Below are 15,962 nucleotides of genomic sequence, written 5' to 3'. Positions count from 1 at the left end.
AGTGTAGAGGGACCTTTACTCTGTATCTCACCCCATGTTGTCCATGTCCTGGGAGTGTTTGACGGGGACAGAGTAGATGAAGCTTAACTCTGTATCTAACCCTGTGCTGTCCCTGTCCTGGGAGTGTTTGATGGGGACAGTGTAGAGGGAGCTTTACTCTGTATCTAACCCCGTGCTGTCCCTGTCCTGGGAGTGTTTGATGGGGACAGTGTAGAGGGAGCTTTACTCTGTATCATACTCTGTGCTGTCCCTGTACCTGGGAGTGTTTGAGGGGGACAGTGTAGAGGGAGCTTTACTCTGTATCTAACCCTGTGCTGTCCCTGACCTGGGAGTATTTGACGGGGACAGAGTAGAGGGAGATTTACTCTGTATCTGACCTCGTGCTGTCCCTGTCCTGGGAGTGTTTGATGGGGACAGTGTAGAGGGAGCTTTACTCTGCATCTAACTCTGTGCTGTCCCTGTCCCTGGGAGTGTTTGATGGGGACAGAGTAAAGGGAGCTTTACTCTGTATCTAACCCCGTGCTGTCCCTGTCCTGGGAGTGTTTGATGGGTGACAGTGTAGAGGGAGCTTTACTCTGTATCTAACCCCATTCTGTCCCTGTCCTGGGAGTGTTTGATGGAGGCAATGTCGAGGGAGCTTTACTCTGTATCTAACTCTGTGCTGTCCCTGTCCTGGGAGTGTTTGATGGGTGACAGTGTAGAGAGAGCTTTACTCTGTATCTAACCTCGTGCTGTCCCTGTCCTGGGAGTGTTTGCTGGGGTCAGTGTAGAGGGAGCTTTACTCTATATCTCACCCCGTGTTGTCCCTGTCCTGGGAGTGTTTGACGAGGACAGAGTAGAGAGAGCTTTACTCTGTATCTAACTCTGTGCTGTCCCTGTCCTGGGAGTGTTTGATGGGGTCAGTGTAGATGGAGCTTTACTCTGTATCTAACCCCGTGCTGTCCCTGTCCTGGGAATGTTTGATGGGGTCAGTGTAGATGGAGCTTTACTATGTATCTAACTCTGTGCTGTCCCTGTCCTGGGAGTGTTTGATGGGGACAGTGTAGAGGGAGCTTTACTCTGTATCTAACCCAATGCTGTCCTGTCCGGGGAGTGTTTGATGGGGACAGTGTAGGGGGAGCTTTACTCTGTATCTAACCCTGTGCTGTCCCTGTCCTGGGAATGTTTGATGGGGACAGTGTGGAGGAAGCTTTACTCTGTATCTAACCCAATGCTGTCCTGTCCGGGGAGTGTTTGATGGGGACAGTGTAGGGGGAGCTTTACTCTGTATCTAACCCTGTGCTGTCCCTGTCCTTGGAGCGTTTGATGGGGACAGAGTAGAGGGAGCTTTACTCTGTATCTAACCCTGTGCTGTCCCTGTCCTGGGAGCGTTTGATGGGGACAATGTAGAGGGAGCTTTACTCTGTATCTAACCCCGTGCTGTCCCTGTCCTGGGAGTGTTTGCTGGGGTCAGTGTAGAGGGAGCTTTTCTCTGTATCTAACCCTGTGCTGTCCCTGTCCTGGGAGTGTTTGATGGGGACAGTGTGGAGGAAGCTTTACTCTGTATCTAACCCAATGCTGTCCTGTCCGGGGAGTGTTTGATGGGGACAGTGTAGGGGGAGCTTTACTCTGTATCTAACCCTGTGCTGTCCCTGTCCTTGGAGTGTTTGATGGGGACAGAGTAGAGGGAGCTTTACTCTGTATCTAACCCTGTGCTGTCCCTGTCCTGGGAGTGTTTAATGGGGGACAGTGTAGAGTGAGCTTTACTCTGTATCTAACCCCGTGCTGTCCCTGTCCTGGGAGTGTTTGCTGGGGTCAGTGTAGAGGGAGCTTTTCTCTGTATCTAACCCTGTGCTGTCCCTGTCCTGGGAGTGTTTAATGGGGGACAGTGTAGATAGAGCTTTACTCTGTATCTAACTCTGTGCTGTCCCTGTCCTGGGAGTGTTTGAGGGGGACAGTGTAGAGGGAGCTTTACTCTGTATCTAACCCTGTGCTGTCCCTGACCTGGGAGTATTTGACGGGGACAGAGTAGAGGGAGATTTACTCTGTATCTGACCTCGTGCTGTCCCTGTCCTGGGAGTGTTTGATGGGTGACGGTGTAGAGTGAGCTTTACTCTGTATCTAACCCCGTGCTGTCCCTGTCCTGGGAGTGTTTGCTGGGGTCAGTGTAGAGGGAGCTTTTCTCTGTATCTAACCCTGTGCTGTCCCTGTCCTGGGAGTGTTTAATGGGGGACAGTGTAGAGGGAGCTTTACTCTGCATCTAACTCTGTGCTCTCCCTGTCCCTGGGAGTGTTTGATGGGGACAGAGTAAAGGGAGCTTTACTCTGTATCTAACCCCGTGCTTTCCCTGTCCCTGGGAGTGTTTGATGGAGACAGTGTAGAGGGATCTTTACTCTGTATCTGACCCTGTGCTGTCCCTGTCCTGGGAGTGTTTGATGGGTGACAGTGTAGAGGGAGCTTTACTCTGTATCTAACCCCATTCTGTCCCTGTCCTGGGAGTGTTTGACGAGGACAGAGTAGAGAGAGCTTTACTCTGTATCTAACTCTGTGCTGTCCCTGTCCTGGGAGTGTTTGATGGGGTCAGTGTAGATGGAGCTTTACTCTGTATCTAACCCCGTGCTGTCCCTGTCCTGGGAGTGTTTGATGGGGACAGAGTAGAGGGAGCTTTACTATGTATCTAACTCTGTGCTGTCCCTGTCCTGGGAGTGTTTGATGGGGACAGTGTAGAGGAACCTTTACTCTGTTTCTAACCGCATGCTGTCCCTGTCCTGGGAGTGTTTGCTGGGGTCAGTGTAGAGGGAGCTTTTCTCTGTATCTAACCCTGTGCTGTCCCTGTCCTGGGAGTGTTTAATGGGGGACAGTGTAGATAGAGCTTTACTCTGTATCTAACTCTGTGCTGTCCCTGTCCTGGGAGTGTTTGCTGGGGTCAGTGTAGAGGGAGCTTTTCTCTGTATCTAACCCCGAGCTGTCCCTGTCCTGGGAGTGTTTGATGGGGACAGTGTAGAGAGAGCTTTACTCTGCATCTAACTCTGTGCTGTACCTGTCCCTGGGAGTGTTTGATGGGGACAGAGTAAAGGGAGCTTTACTCTGTATCTAACCCCGTGCAGTCCCTGTCCTGGGAGTGTTTGATGGGGGACAGTGTAGAGGGAGCTTTACTCTGTATCTAACCCCGTGCTGTCCCAGTCCTGGGAGTGTTTGATGTGTGACAGAGTAGAGGGAGCTATACTCTGTATCTAAATCTGTGCTGTCCCTTTCCTGGGAGTGTTTGATGGGGACAGTGTAGAGGGAACTTTACTCTGTATCTAACCCCGTGCTGTCCCTGTCCCTGGGAGTGTTTGATGGGGGACAGTGTAGAGGGAGCTTTACTCTGTATCTAACTCTGTGCTGACCCTGTCCTGGGAGTGGTTGAATGGTGACACTGTAGAGGGACCTTTACTCTGTATCTAACCTTGTGCTGTCCCTGTCCTGGGAGTGTTTAATCGGGGACAGTGTAAAGGGAGCTTTACTCTGTGTCTAAACCCGGGCTGACCCTGTCCTGGGAGTCTTTGAGGGGGGACACTATAGAGGGAGCTTTACTCTGTATCTAACCCTGTGCTGTCCCTGTCCCTGGGAGTATTTGATGGGGGACAGTGTGGAGGGACCTTTACTCTGTATCTAACTCTGTGCTGTCCCTTTCCTGTGACTGTTTGATGGCAACGTAGAGGGAGGTTTAGTCTGTATCTAACCCCGTGCTGTCCCTGTCCTGGGAGTGTTTGATGGGGACAGTGTAAAGGGAGCTTTACTCTGTATCTAACCCCGTGTTGTCCTTGTCCTGGGAGTGTTTGATGGGTGACAGTCTAGAGGGAGCTTCACTCTTTATCTAACCCCGTGCTGTCCCTGTCCTGGGAGTGTTTGATGGGGACAGTGTAGAGGGATCTTTACTCTGTATCTAACCCCGTGCTGTCCCTGTCCCTGGGAGTGTTTGATGCTGGACAGTGTAGAGGGAGCTTTACTCTGTATCTAACCCCATGCTGTTCCTGTCCTGGGAGTGTTTGATGGGGACAGTGAAGAGGGAGCTTTACTCTGTATCTAACCCTGTGCTGTCCCTGTCCTGGGAATGTTTGATGGGGATAGTGTAGAGGGAGCGTTTGACGAAATGAGAAGAATTTTCCTACAGATGGTGTCATCTACACAGAATACCATCCATCTCCCTGATCTTGGTACATTGAACAAAGAAGAAAAATAATTTACAACCCATGAACAGGCCCTTCAGCCCTCCAAGCCTAAGCTGATCCAAATCCACTGTCTAAACCCAGTTCCTAAGCATCTGTATCCCTCTGCTCCCCACCTACTCATGCATCTGTCCAGACGCAGTTTAAGATTAGATTAGATTACTTACAGTGTGGAAATAGGCCCTTCGGCCCAACAAGTCCACACCGACCCGCCGAAGTGCACCCACCCAGACCCATTCCACTACCTTTACCCCTTCACTTCGGGCAATTTAGCATGGCCATTTCCCCTGACCTGCACATCTTTGGACTGTGGGAGGAAACCGGAGCACCCGGAGGAAACCCACGCAGACACGGGGAGAATGTGCAAACTCCACACAGTCAGTCGCCTGAGGCTGGAATTGAACCCGGGTCTCTGGCGCTGTGAGGCAACAGTGCTAACCACTGAGCCACCGTACCGCCCACAACACACTGAATGAAATGAATCTACCATGCCTGCCTCTACCACCTCTGCTGGAAATGCGTTCCAAATGCCCACCACCCTCAGTGTAAAACACTTGCCGCGTGTATCCCACTTAAACGTTTCGCCTCTCACCTTGAAAGTGTGACCTCTTGTTATTGAATCCTTCACCCTGGGAAAAAGCTTGTCTCGATCCACCCTGTCTATACCCTTCATGATTTTGTAAACCTCAATCATGTCCCCCCCATCTCCTTTTTTCTAATGAAAACAATCCTAACCTCCTCAACCTCTCTTCATAGCTAGCACCTTCCATACCAGGCAACATCCTCATAAACCTTCTCTGCACCCTCTCCAAAGCCTCCACATCCTTTTGGTAATGTGGCGACCAGAACTGTACACCGTATTCTAAATGTGGCCGAACCAATGTCTTGTACAATTTTAACATGACCTACCAGCTCTTATACTCAATACCCCGTCCAATGAAGGCAAGCATACCAAATGCCTTCTTGACCACTCTATCCACCTGTGCAGCCACCTTCAGGGTACAATGGACCTGCACTCCCAGATCTCTCTGCCCATCAACTTTTCCCAAGGCTCTTCCGTTCATTATATAATTCGCTCTAGAATTAGACTTGCCTAAAATGCATCACCTCACATTTCTCTGGATTGAAAGCCATCTGCCACTTTTCCGCCCAACTCTCCAGTCTGTCTATACCCTCCTGTATTCTCTGACAGTCCCTTATGCTTTCTGCTACTCCACCAATCTTTGTGTCATCTGCAAACTTGCTGATCATACCAACAGTGCCCTCTTCTAGATCATTTATGTATATTACAAACAACAGTGACCCCAACACTGACCCCTGTGGAACACCACTGGTCACCTTTCTCCATTTCGAGAAACTCCTTTCAACTACTACTCTCTGTCTCCTGTTGCTCAACCAGTTCTTTATCCACCTAGCTCGGACACCCTGCACACCATGTGACTTCACTTTCTCCATTAGTCTATAGTGAGGGACCTTATCAAACGCCTTGCTAAAGACCATGTAGATGATATCAAAGCCCTTCCTTCATCTAACAACTTGGTCACTTCCTCGAAGAACTCTATTAAGTTGGTAAGGCACGATCTCCCCCGCATAAAACCATGTTGCCTATCACTGATAAGCTCATTCTTTTCCAAATATAAATAGATCCTATCTCTCAGTACCTTCTCCAGCAACTTTCCCACCACTGACGTCAGGCTCACTGGTCTGTAGTTACCCGGAATATCCCTACTACCCTTCTTGTACAGGGGGACAACATGAGTAACGTTCCAGTCCTCCGGCACCTCACCTGTATTTAAGGATGCTTCAAAGATATCCATCATGGCCTCAGCTATTTCCTCTCTCGCCTCCGTCAGCAACCTGGATTAGATCCCATCCGGTCCTGGGGATTTGTCCACCTTAATAACCTCTAGCCTACCAAACACATCTTCCCTACTTATGCCAACGTGATCCAGACTAATCAAACTTCTATCTCTAATCTCAACATTCATCATGGTCCTCTCCTCAGTGAACACTGCTGCAAAGTAATCATTCAGAATCTCACCCATTCTCTCAGGTTCGGCACACAGCCTTCCTTCATTATCCTTTAATGGACCAACCCTCGTTACCCACTTGCTTCTTATATAAGAATAAAAGGTCTTGGGATTTTCCTTAATTCTGCTCACTAAAGCTATTTCATGATCCCTTTTATCCCACTTGATTCCTTGTTTAAGAGTTGTCCTACTATTCCGATATTCCCCCAGGGCCCATTCTGTCCTTAGCTGCCTCGACCTTTTGTACGCTTCCCTTTTCCTCTTGGCTAGTCGCACCATTTCTCCTGTCATCCACGGTTCACGAATCTTGCCCTTCCTATCCTTTGCCTTCAACGGGACATGCCTATCCTGCACTGCCATTAACCTATCTTTGAAAGCCTCCCCCATATTAAATGTGGGCTTCCCTTCAAATAGCTGTCCAATCCACATTTCCCAGCTCCTGCCTAATTTTGATATAATTGGCCTTGGCCCAGTTTAGTACTCTTCCCTGAGGACCACTCTCTTCTTTATCTACAAGTATTCTAAAACTTACAGAATTGTGGTCACTGTTCCCAAAGAATACACCTCCCAGTGTAGTTTACGCCCTGCCTCCCTGGCCAATATGCAACATAAAGTTCCTGAGCAGTAGTTTCATCAGGAAAATCCAACTCGAAACAAAATAAGATCCCAGCTGGCACACACAGAATCCCTATCTTGCAGGAGCACACCCTTTAGTCCCTCACGTTCCAACCCTCTGAAGAGCATCCCACCCAGTCCCTCTAACCCTGCATTTCCCATGGTTAACCCACCAGCCTGCACATCCCTGAACACTATGGGCAATTTCCTTTGGCCAATCCACCCCAGCCTGCACACCTTTGGACTGTGGGAGGTGACCCATTCAGACAGGGAGAGAATGTACAAACTCCACCTAGACAGTCGCCTGAGGCTGGAATCGAACCTGGGTCCCTGGCGCTGTGAGGCAGCAGTGCTAATCACTGCCATTAGACCTGAGCTAGCTGCAGCTTGCTGACCATGTACGGCATGAAATGCTGTGGACCAATTTACTCATTTTCTAACAGGCAGCAGCCTCACAAATGATAATCCATTCTGTAAAAGATGCTGTAGCCCCTAATAAGATTCAATTTTCTCCTTACCAACTGCTTCATTTGACAGGAACATTGAGTACTTTAGAAAATAATAACTTTCCTCCTCCATCCACCTTAATGCTGTGTCTCATTTTCAGCTCTTCCTCTATAGTTTGAGTAGGACAATTTCTGGTCTGAGCTGACTCTTCTTTGTCAGTCTGGTCTAGCGTCTCTGTCGAGAGCGGGGGCTGTATTATTCCACTCGAAAAGGGTCATATTCAGTGTGACAGCTGCAGGTGTGACATTTAATATATTATTGACCAAAGAGGGAAAATATCATTGCATTTACCGAGTGAGTGGAGTATCGAGGATAGATATCACTGATAAAGCAATCTCCTTCCTGAGTCTGTAATGTTCAGACATATCAAGTCACCAGCTGAGCTGAAGCAATAATACATTTTAATTGTGTTGTTGCTGGTGTTCCATCTCATTGCTGCCTTCTGGGATGAATGAATTAAATTGAATTGAATGTATTGTCACGTGTACCGAGGTTCAGTGAAAAGCTTTGTCTTGAGAGCAATACAGGCTGATCACAGAGTTAGGAAATAATAGGTAAACCGCGGCAAAAACAAAAACACAGGGACAGGCGAAGGTTGAGAGTTTGTGAGTCTAACAACAGTAGGGTCGAAACTGTTTTGAAACCGGCTGGTGTGTGCACAACAGCATTGTGGTGGTTCCTGAACCACAATGGTACCTGAGGGAGAGCCCCACTGACGCTGGGTGGGTCTGGCACTGGTGGTGGTGAAATGGTGGGGAGGGGATTATGTACTCTCTTTGAGCAATCACTTTTTAAAAGTTATTATTCTTAAACTATTCAAATGGTGTGGGAAACTTTTCACTGGGTTTCACAGTAAAACACACAGGACAGTAAGATCATTCATTCACAAACTGCAGTGGTTCCAGAAAGCAGCTCACCCCCACCTTGTCAAGGGGCAACTAGGGACGGGCAATAAATCCTGGCCAGCAGTGACACCCACATCCCATCAGTGACTAAACCTGATGGTGCTTTTGGGTGAATGGGATGGTAATGGTTTGTTCCTGACCGTCATGTCCAGGTTGTGGTGAATTCTCAGGGTGTGTGCAGTGACTTGTGAATCCTGGCTCAGTCCTAACATCCACTCTCCATCTGACAGGTCACAGCACAGAAGGAGAAGCTAACCAGCAGTAAGCGGCAGGTGGAGCTCCTGACCCTGAAACTGGAGCAGCAGGAGGCCAGGGCTCCAGGCTCGGTCACAACAGCGACCGGCCATGGGGAAACGGGCAAGGAGCTTTCCAAACTGCAGCAGAAGGTACAGAAGTTGCAGGAGGAACTGGCAGAGAGCAGGATGAGGAACCACAGCCTGAGGATGGAGTGTGCCGATATCACTGCTCTGAAAGTGAGTGTCATCGGAATGGGCCAGGGCATCCTGCAGGGAGTGGGATCCTGCAGGGAGAGGGAATCCAGCAGGGAGTGGGAATCCAGCAGGGAGAGGGGATCCTGCAGGGAGGGGGGATCCTGCAGGGAGAGGGGATCCTGCAGGGAGAGGGGATCCAGCAGGGAGTGGGAATCCAGCAGGGAGAGGGGATCCTGCAGGGAGGGGGGATCCTGCAGGGAGAGGGGATCCTGCAGGGAGAGGGGATCCTGCAGGGAGGGGGGATACTGCAGGGAGAGGGAATCCAGCAGGGAGTGGGAATCCAGCAGGGAGTGGGAATCCAGCAGGGAGTGGGATCCTGCAGGGAGGGAGGATCCTGCAGGGAGAGGGGATCCTGCAGGGAGAGGGGATCCTGCAGGGAGGGAGGATCCTGCAGGGAGGGGGGATCCTGCAGGGAGGGGGGATCCTGCAGGGAGTGGGCATCCTGCAGGGAGTGGGATCCTGCAGGGAGGGGGGATCCTGCAGGGAGAGGGGATCCAGCAGGGAGAGGGGATCCTGCAGGGAGGGGGGATCCTGCAGGGAGAGGGGATCCAGCAGGGAGAGGGGATCCTGCAGGGAGGGGGGATCCAGCAGGGAGTGGGATCCTGCAGGGAGAGGGGATCCTGCAGGGAGTGTGGATCCAGCAGGGAGAGGGGATCCAGCAGGGAGGGGGGATCCTGCAGGGAGGGGGGATCCTGTGTGTGTAGACATCCTGATGCAATGTGGGTCTGATTTCATGGTCCCACACACCTCCCCCCCCAGCCCGGTGTCCTGGCTGCAGGCAGCCCCAGTGACCCCGCCCCCCCCCCCCATCCTGGCCAGGCTGGGCCGGAGGGAGGGAGTGCTGCATTATTGGAGATGCTGTCGTCCCAGCGAGAGTGTGAATAGAGAGTCACCTCCTCGTTTGGATATGAACAGTCCTCCCACGATTCCCAGCTTGCTGCAGAGTTCCCTGGTGCCCTGGCTCCTCTTTACTCCTCTGTCATCACCACTGCAAACAGCTGATCGAATCATGTGTGGGATCTTGCTGTGCAGAAGTTTGTTTCTGGCTGAGATACAAAAGCTACAAATTGTGATCTCCTAGCTCTGGTCACAATGAAAGATGGTTTGAAGCAGAGCTGGCATTTCTGCCGATCTAACGGCAAAGTTCCCCAATTGTGACAGATCCAGTTGACAGGCTGGAGCAGCTGGACATAGCTCCACTCATAACTCGACTGGGAAGAGACCATATCAAAAGGCTGGATAGACCACTTTCATTTCTTGCACTGTATGCTGTAGAAACGTTATTGGTTTAAACAAGCGACTTTGGAAGAAGATGTTGTAGTGAGTTCCGAGAATACATTGTGTTTTCTCTGCAAGGTGGCCTTCTTCAAGACCACATCCCTCCGCTCGGTGGCTGTGTTTCCAGGACAGTTTTCCCCAATGATAGACCTCTGACTGTTTTCTTTAACCTGGACCAACCATGAGCATTCAGGAGAGCTCAGCACAGTAACAACGTTTTGATTGTTCCCTGGGCAAATGACTCTGTGTTTCAACCATCCAGCTTCTGAACGGCAACCATCATGCTCTCGCTCTCTCTCTCTCTCTCTCCACCCCCTCCATCTCTCCCTCTTACCCCCTCTCTGTCTTTCCCTCTCTCTCTGTCTCTGTCTCTCCCTCTCTCCACCCCTCCATCTCTCCCCCCCGTCTCTCCCTTCCTCTCTCTCACTCTCTCTCTCTGTCTCCCCCCTCTCTCTCTGTTTTCCCCCTCTCTCTGTCTCTGTCTCTGTCTCTCTGTCTGTCTCCCCCTTCTCTCTCTCTCTCTGTCTCCCCCCTCTCTCTGTCTCTCTCTGTCTCTCTCTTCTCTCTCTCTCTCACTCTGCCCCCCCGTCTCTCCCCCACCCCCCTCGCTCCGTCTCCCCCTCCCTCCATCTCCCTCTCTCTCTCGCTCTGTCTCCCCCTCTCTCTTTGTTTCCCTCTCTCTCTGTCTCCCCATCTCTCCTTGTCTCTCGCTCTCTGTCTCCCCCTCTCCCTCTCTCTCTCTCTCTCTCTCTCTCTTTCTCCCTCTTTCCCCCCGCCCCCGTTCTGTAAGTGGAGAAGTAACAAGCACAATCTGTGCAGCTGTCTACTCCCTCTCACTCTTCAAATCCCCTTCTCGAAATGAAAGCTAGAAAGGCTGGCCCCAGAGCCACTGAAAGGGCAAATCCTCCTCTGGTGAATGGAAGGTGAGAATTGGGGTGACCACAATTTCATCTCTTCCACAAAGAACTGAAAGGACAAAGCACTAAAAGGACTGCGGCTGCTGGAAATCTGAAACAAAACCAGAAACTGCTGGAAAAGCTCAGCAGGTCTGGCAGCATCTGTGGAGAGAAATCAGAGTTAACATTTTGGGTCGGGTGACCCTTCCTCTGAACTGCTCTACAGCAGGATCACTCGATCCAAAACGTCAACTCGGATTTCTCTCCCCAGATGCTGCCAGACCTACTGAGCTTTTCCTACACTCTCGGATTTACAGCATCTGCACTTCTTTCGGTTTTGATTGTGAAATGTATTCCACTGGACATCTCACTAAAGAACAGCAAAAGAGACTGCAGGAATTTTGAAAGCCTTGAAGATTCATTTTGAACCTCAAGTGAACATAATGTATCGATGGTACACAATCAACATCAGGCACATGGTGGGATGGAGCCCAGTGACCAGCAGGTGCTGTAATTACACACTGCGCACAGAATCCTGTGAATTTACACAATGAATTAACGACAGGATTGCATTAGGGCAGCAGAACACCCACAGTCAGAGACTGAAACAGAAGAATCCTCCTCTTAGGAAACCGTTAACATGTCATGCCGTTGTGGAACTGCAGCCAGAATGAACCAGGCCTTGCACTATGCTGCTAGATATTCCAGGCTAAAGAGGCAGAAAGGTCATGGGCAAAGTCGAATGCATTTGGGATCATTTCTTAAGACAGCGCATTCTGAAACCAACTAAAGAGCAGACTACTCCCGGCTCCGATACAGCAGGCCAGCCCCAGGTGGACAGAGGAAGTGCTTCAGGGATACCGTCAAGGGCTCACTGGGGAAGTGCATCATTCCCACAGACAGCTGGGAATCACTGGCCCAGGACCGGCCAACGTGGAGGAGGGGCAGGAAGCTGGGAGGTAAACAGAGAAAGGAGAGCACTGCCACACCAACAGCACCTTCCCATGACCACCCACTGCTCATGTGTACCACACCTGTGGTAGATCCATCGGTCTATACAGACACCTGCAGACTCACCTCGAGAGTGGGAGAGGGTCATCCTCATTTGCAAGGGACCAACAATGATGATGGTGCTGCTGATGGTGGTGGTGACAGTGATGGTGGTGGTGACGGTGATGGTGATGGTGATGGTGATGATGGTGATGGTGCTGATGGTGATGGTGAAGGCTGCTGGAAATCTGAAACAAAACCAGAAATTGCTGGAAAAGCTCAGCAGGTCAGGCAGCATCTGTGGAGAGTGATGGTGCTGGTGCTGATGATGGTGATGGTGCTGATGGTGATGGTGCTAATGGTGATGGTGCTGATGGTGATGATGGTGGTGATGATGGTGGTGCTGATGATGGTGATGATGGTGCTGATGATGGTGATGATGATGGTGCTGATGTTGGTGGCGATGATGATGGTGATGATGGTGGTGGTGATGATGATGATGATGGTAGTGATGATGGTGATGATGATGGTAGTGATGATGGTGATGGTGGTGATGATGGTGATGATGGTGGTGATGATGGTGATGATAATGGTGGTGATGATGGTGATGATGATGGTGATGATGGTGGTGATGATGGTGGTGATGATGGTGATGATGTTGATGGTGATGATGGTGGTAATGATGGTGGTAATGATGATGATGGTGAGGATGACGGTGATGATGGTGATGATGATGGTGATGACGATTGTGATGATAGTGATGATGATTGTGGTGATGATGGAGATGATGATGGTGGAGCTGATGATGATGGTGCTGATGATGGTGCTGATGATGGTGATGATGATGGTGATGACGATTGTGATGATGGTGGTGATGATGGTGGTGATGATTGTGGAGCTGATGATGATGGTGCGGATGATGGTAGTGATGATGGTGCTGATGGTGGTGATGATGATGGTGGTGATGATGATGGTGGTGATGGCGATGGTGATGATGGTGATGATGGAGGAGCTGATGATGATGGTGATGGGGATGGTGATGATGATGGTGATGATGATGGTGGTGATGATAGTGGTGATGATGGTGATGATGATGATGGTGATGATGGTGGTGATGATGGTGGAGCTGATGATGATGGTGAGGATGATGGTGATGATGATGGTGATAATGATTGTGATGATGGTGGTGATGATGATGAAGACGATTGTGATGATGGTGGTGATGATGTGGTGATGATGGTGGAGCTGATGATGATACTGATGGTGATGATGATGGTGGTGATGGTGATGATGTTGGTGTTGATGATGGTGATGATGGTGGTGATGATGGTGGTGAAGATGGAGGTGTTGATGATGGTGATGATGATGGTGGTGATGATGGTGGTGATGATGATGATGCTGATGATGGTGATGATGATGGTGATGATGGTGATGATGGTGGTGTTGATAATGGTGATGATGATGGTGGTGATGATGGTGGTGAAGATGGAGGTGCTGATGATGGTGATGATGGTGGTGATGATGGTGGTGATGATGATGGTGGTGATGATGGTGGTGATGATGATGGTGGTGATGATGATGGTGATGATGGTGGAACTGATGATGATGGTGAGGATGATGGTGGTGATGATGGTGGTGATGATGATGGTGTTGATGATGATGGTGCTGAAGATCGTGATGATGATGGTGCTGATGATCGTGATGATGATGATGGTGATGTTTGTGGTGGTGATGGTGGTGATGATGATGGTGATGATGGTGGTGATGATGGTGGTGATGATGGTGGAACTGATGATGATGGTGAGGATGATGGTGGTGATGATTGTGCTGATGATGGTGCTGATGATGATGATTGTGATGATGATGGTGATGTTTGTGGTGGTGATGGTGGTGCTGATGATGGTGGTGATGATGGTGGTGCTGATGATGGTGATGATGGTGGTGATGGTGGTGATGATGGTGGTGATGATGGTGATGATGATGGTGATAATGATGGTGGTGATGATGATGGTGATGATGATGGTGGTGCTGATGATGGTGATAATGATGGTGGTGATGATGGTGGTGATGATGGTGATGATGATGGTGGTGATGATGGTGGTGATGACGGTGATGATGATGATGCTGATGATAGTGATGATGGTGGTGCTGATGATGGTAGTGCTGATGATGGTGATGATGATGTTGTTGATGATGGTGATGATGTTGGTGATGATGAAGGTGGTGCTGATGATGGTGATGATGATGCTGATGATGATGGTGCTGATGATGGTGGTGATGATGGTGATGATAGTGGTGGTGGTGCTAATACTGATGATGAGGGTGATGATCAGGGTGAGGATGATGATGGTGCTGATGATAGTGATGATGGTGGAGCTGATGATGATGGTGATGATGATGGTGGTGATGATGGTGGTGATGATGGTGATGATGATGGTGGTGATGTTGGTGGTGATGATGGTGATAATGATGGTGATGATGATGGTGATGATGATGGTGATGATGATGGTGATGACGATTGTAATGATGGTGGTGGTGATGATGGTGAGGATGATGGTGGTGATGATGGTGATGATAGTGATGATGGTGGTGCTGATGATGGTGATGATGATGGTGATGATGGTGGTGATGATAGTGATGATTGTGGTGGTGGTGCTAATGCTGATGATGAGGGTGATGATCAGGGTGAGGATGATGATGGTGATGATGATGATGATGAAAGTGGTGCTGATGATGGTGATGATGATGGTCATGATGATGGTGATGATGATGATGGTGGTGATGATGATGGTGGTGATGATGGTGGTGATGGTGGAGGTGCTGATGATGGTGATGATGGTGATGATGATGATGGTGGTGAGGATGATGGTGGTGATGATGGTGTTGAAGATGGTGGTGGTGACGATGGTGCTGCTGCTGCTGCTGATGACGTTGGTGATGATGATGGTGATGCTGATGATGGTGATGATGATGGTGATGATGGTGGTGGTAATGGTGATGATAGTAGTGGTGGTGCTAATACTGATGATGAGGGTGATGATCAAGGTGAGGATGATGATGATGCTGACGATAGTGATGATGGTGGAGCTGATGATGATGGTGATGGTGATGATGATGGTGATGATGATGGTGGTGATGATGGTGCTGGTGATGATGGTGATGATGATGGAGATGATGATGGTGGTGATGATGATGGTGGTGCTGATGGTGGTGCTGATGGTGGTGATGATGATGGTGATGATGGTGATGATGGTGGTGGTGATGATGGTGGTGTTGATGATGATAATGGTGGTGATGATGATGGTGGTGATGATGGAAGTGCTGATGATGGTGATGATGGTGGTGCTGATGGTGGTGCTGATGGTGCTGATGATGGTGATGATGGTGATCATGATGGTGGTGATGATGGTGATGATGATGGTGGTGATGATGGTGGTGATGGTGAAGGTGATGATGGTGGTGTTGATGGTGGTGACGATGATGGTGGTGATGATGGTGGTGATGATGATGGTGAAGATGGTGGTGATGATGATTGTGTTGATGATGATGGTTGTGATGATGGTGCTGCTAATGATGATGATGATGACGTTGGTGATGATGATGGTGATGGTGGTGGTGCTGATGATGGTGATGATAATGGTGATGATGGTGGTGGTAATGGTGATGATAGTGGTGGTGGTGCTAATGCTACTGCTGATGATTGTGGTGATGATGATGGTGGTGATGATGGTGGTGATGGTGGAGGTGCTGATGATGATGATGATGATGGTGGTGGTGGTGCTAATGCTGATGATGAGGGTGATGATCAGGGTGAGGATGATGATGGTGATGATGATGGTGATGATGATGAAAGTGGTGCTGATGATGGTGATGGTGATGATGGTGGTGATGGTGGAGGTGCTGATGATGGTGATGATGGTGATGATGATGATGGTGGTGAGGTTGATGGTGGTGATGATGGTGGTGAAGATGGTGGTGGTGACGATGGTGCTGCTGCTGATGATGATGACGTTGGTGATGATGATGGTGATGCTGATGATGGTGATGATGATGGTGATGA

General features: G+C 49.7%; 1 protein-coding gene across 1 annotated transcript in view; it reads left to right on the top strand.

Moving 5' to 3' along the window:
* The window catches only part of LOC148149334 (coiled-coil domain-containing protein 170-like), a 202,113-nt gene that overhangs the window by 102,106 nt on the left and 84,045 nt on the right, over nucleotides 1-15,962 (top strand). Inside the window, exon 10 of the mRNA XM_087989513.1 lies at nucleotides 8,478-8,720. Within this exon, the coding sequence (XP_087845639.1) occupies nucleotides 8,478-8,720 (243 nt within the window). The remainder of the gene's footprint in view (nucleotides 1-8,477; nucleotides 8,721-15,962) is intronic.

The sequence above is a fragment of the Chiloscyllium plagiosum genome, unplaced genomic scaffold, assembly GCF_037043375.1.
Source record: "Chiloscyllium plagiosum isolate Xiang-an unplaced genomic scaffold, Cpla_swu_hap1 HiC_scaffold_8, whole genome shotgun sequence".
Lineage (NCBI taxonomy): Eukaryota > Metazoa > Chordata > Chondrichthyes > Orectolobiformes > Hemiscylliidae > Chiloscyllium > Chiloscyllium plagiosum.
The sequence above is the reverse complement of the archived record's forward strand: the minus strand, read 5'-3'. Positions and strand labels throughout refer to the sequence as shown.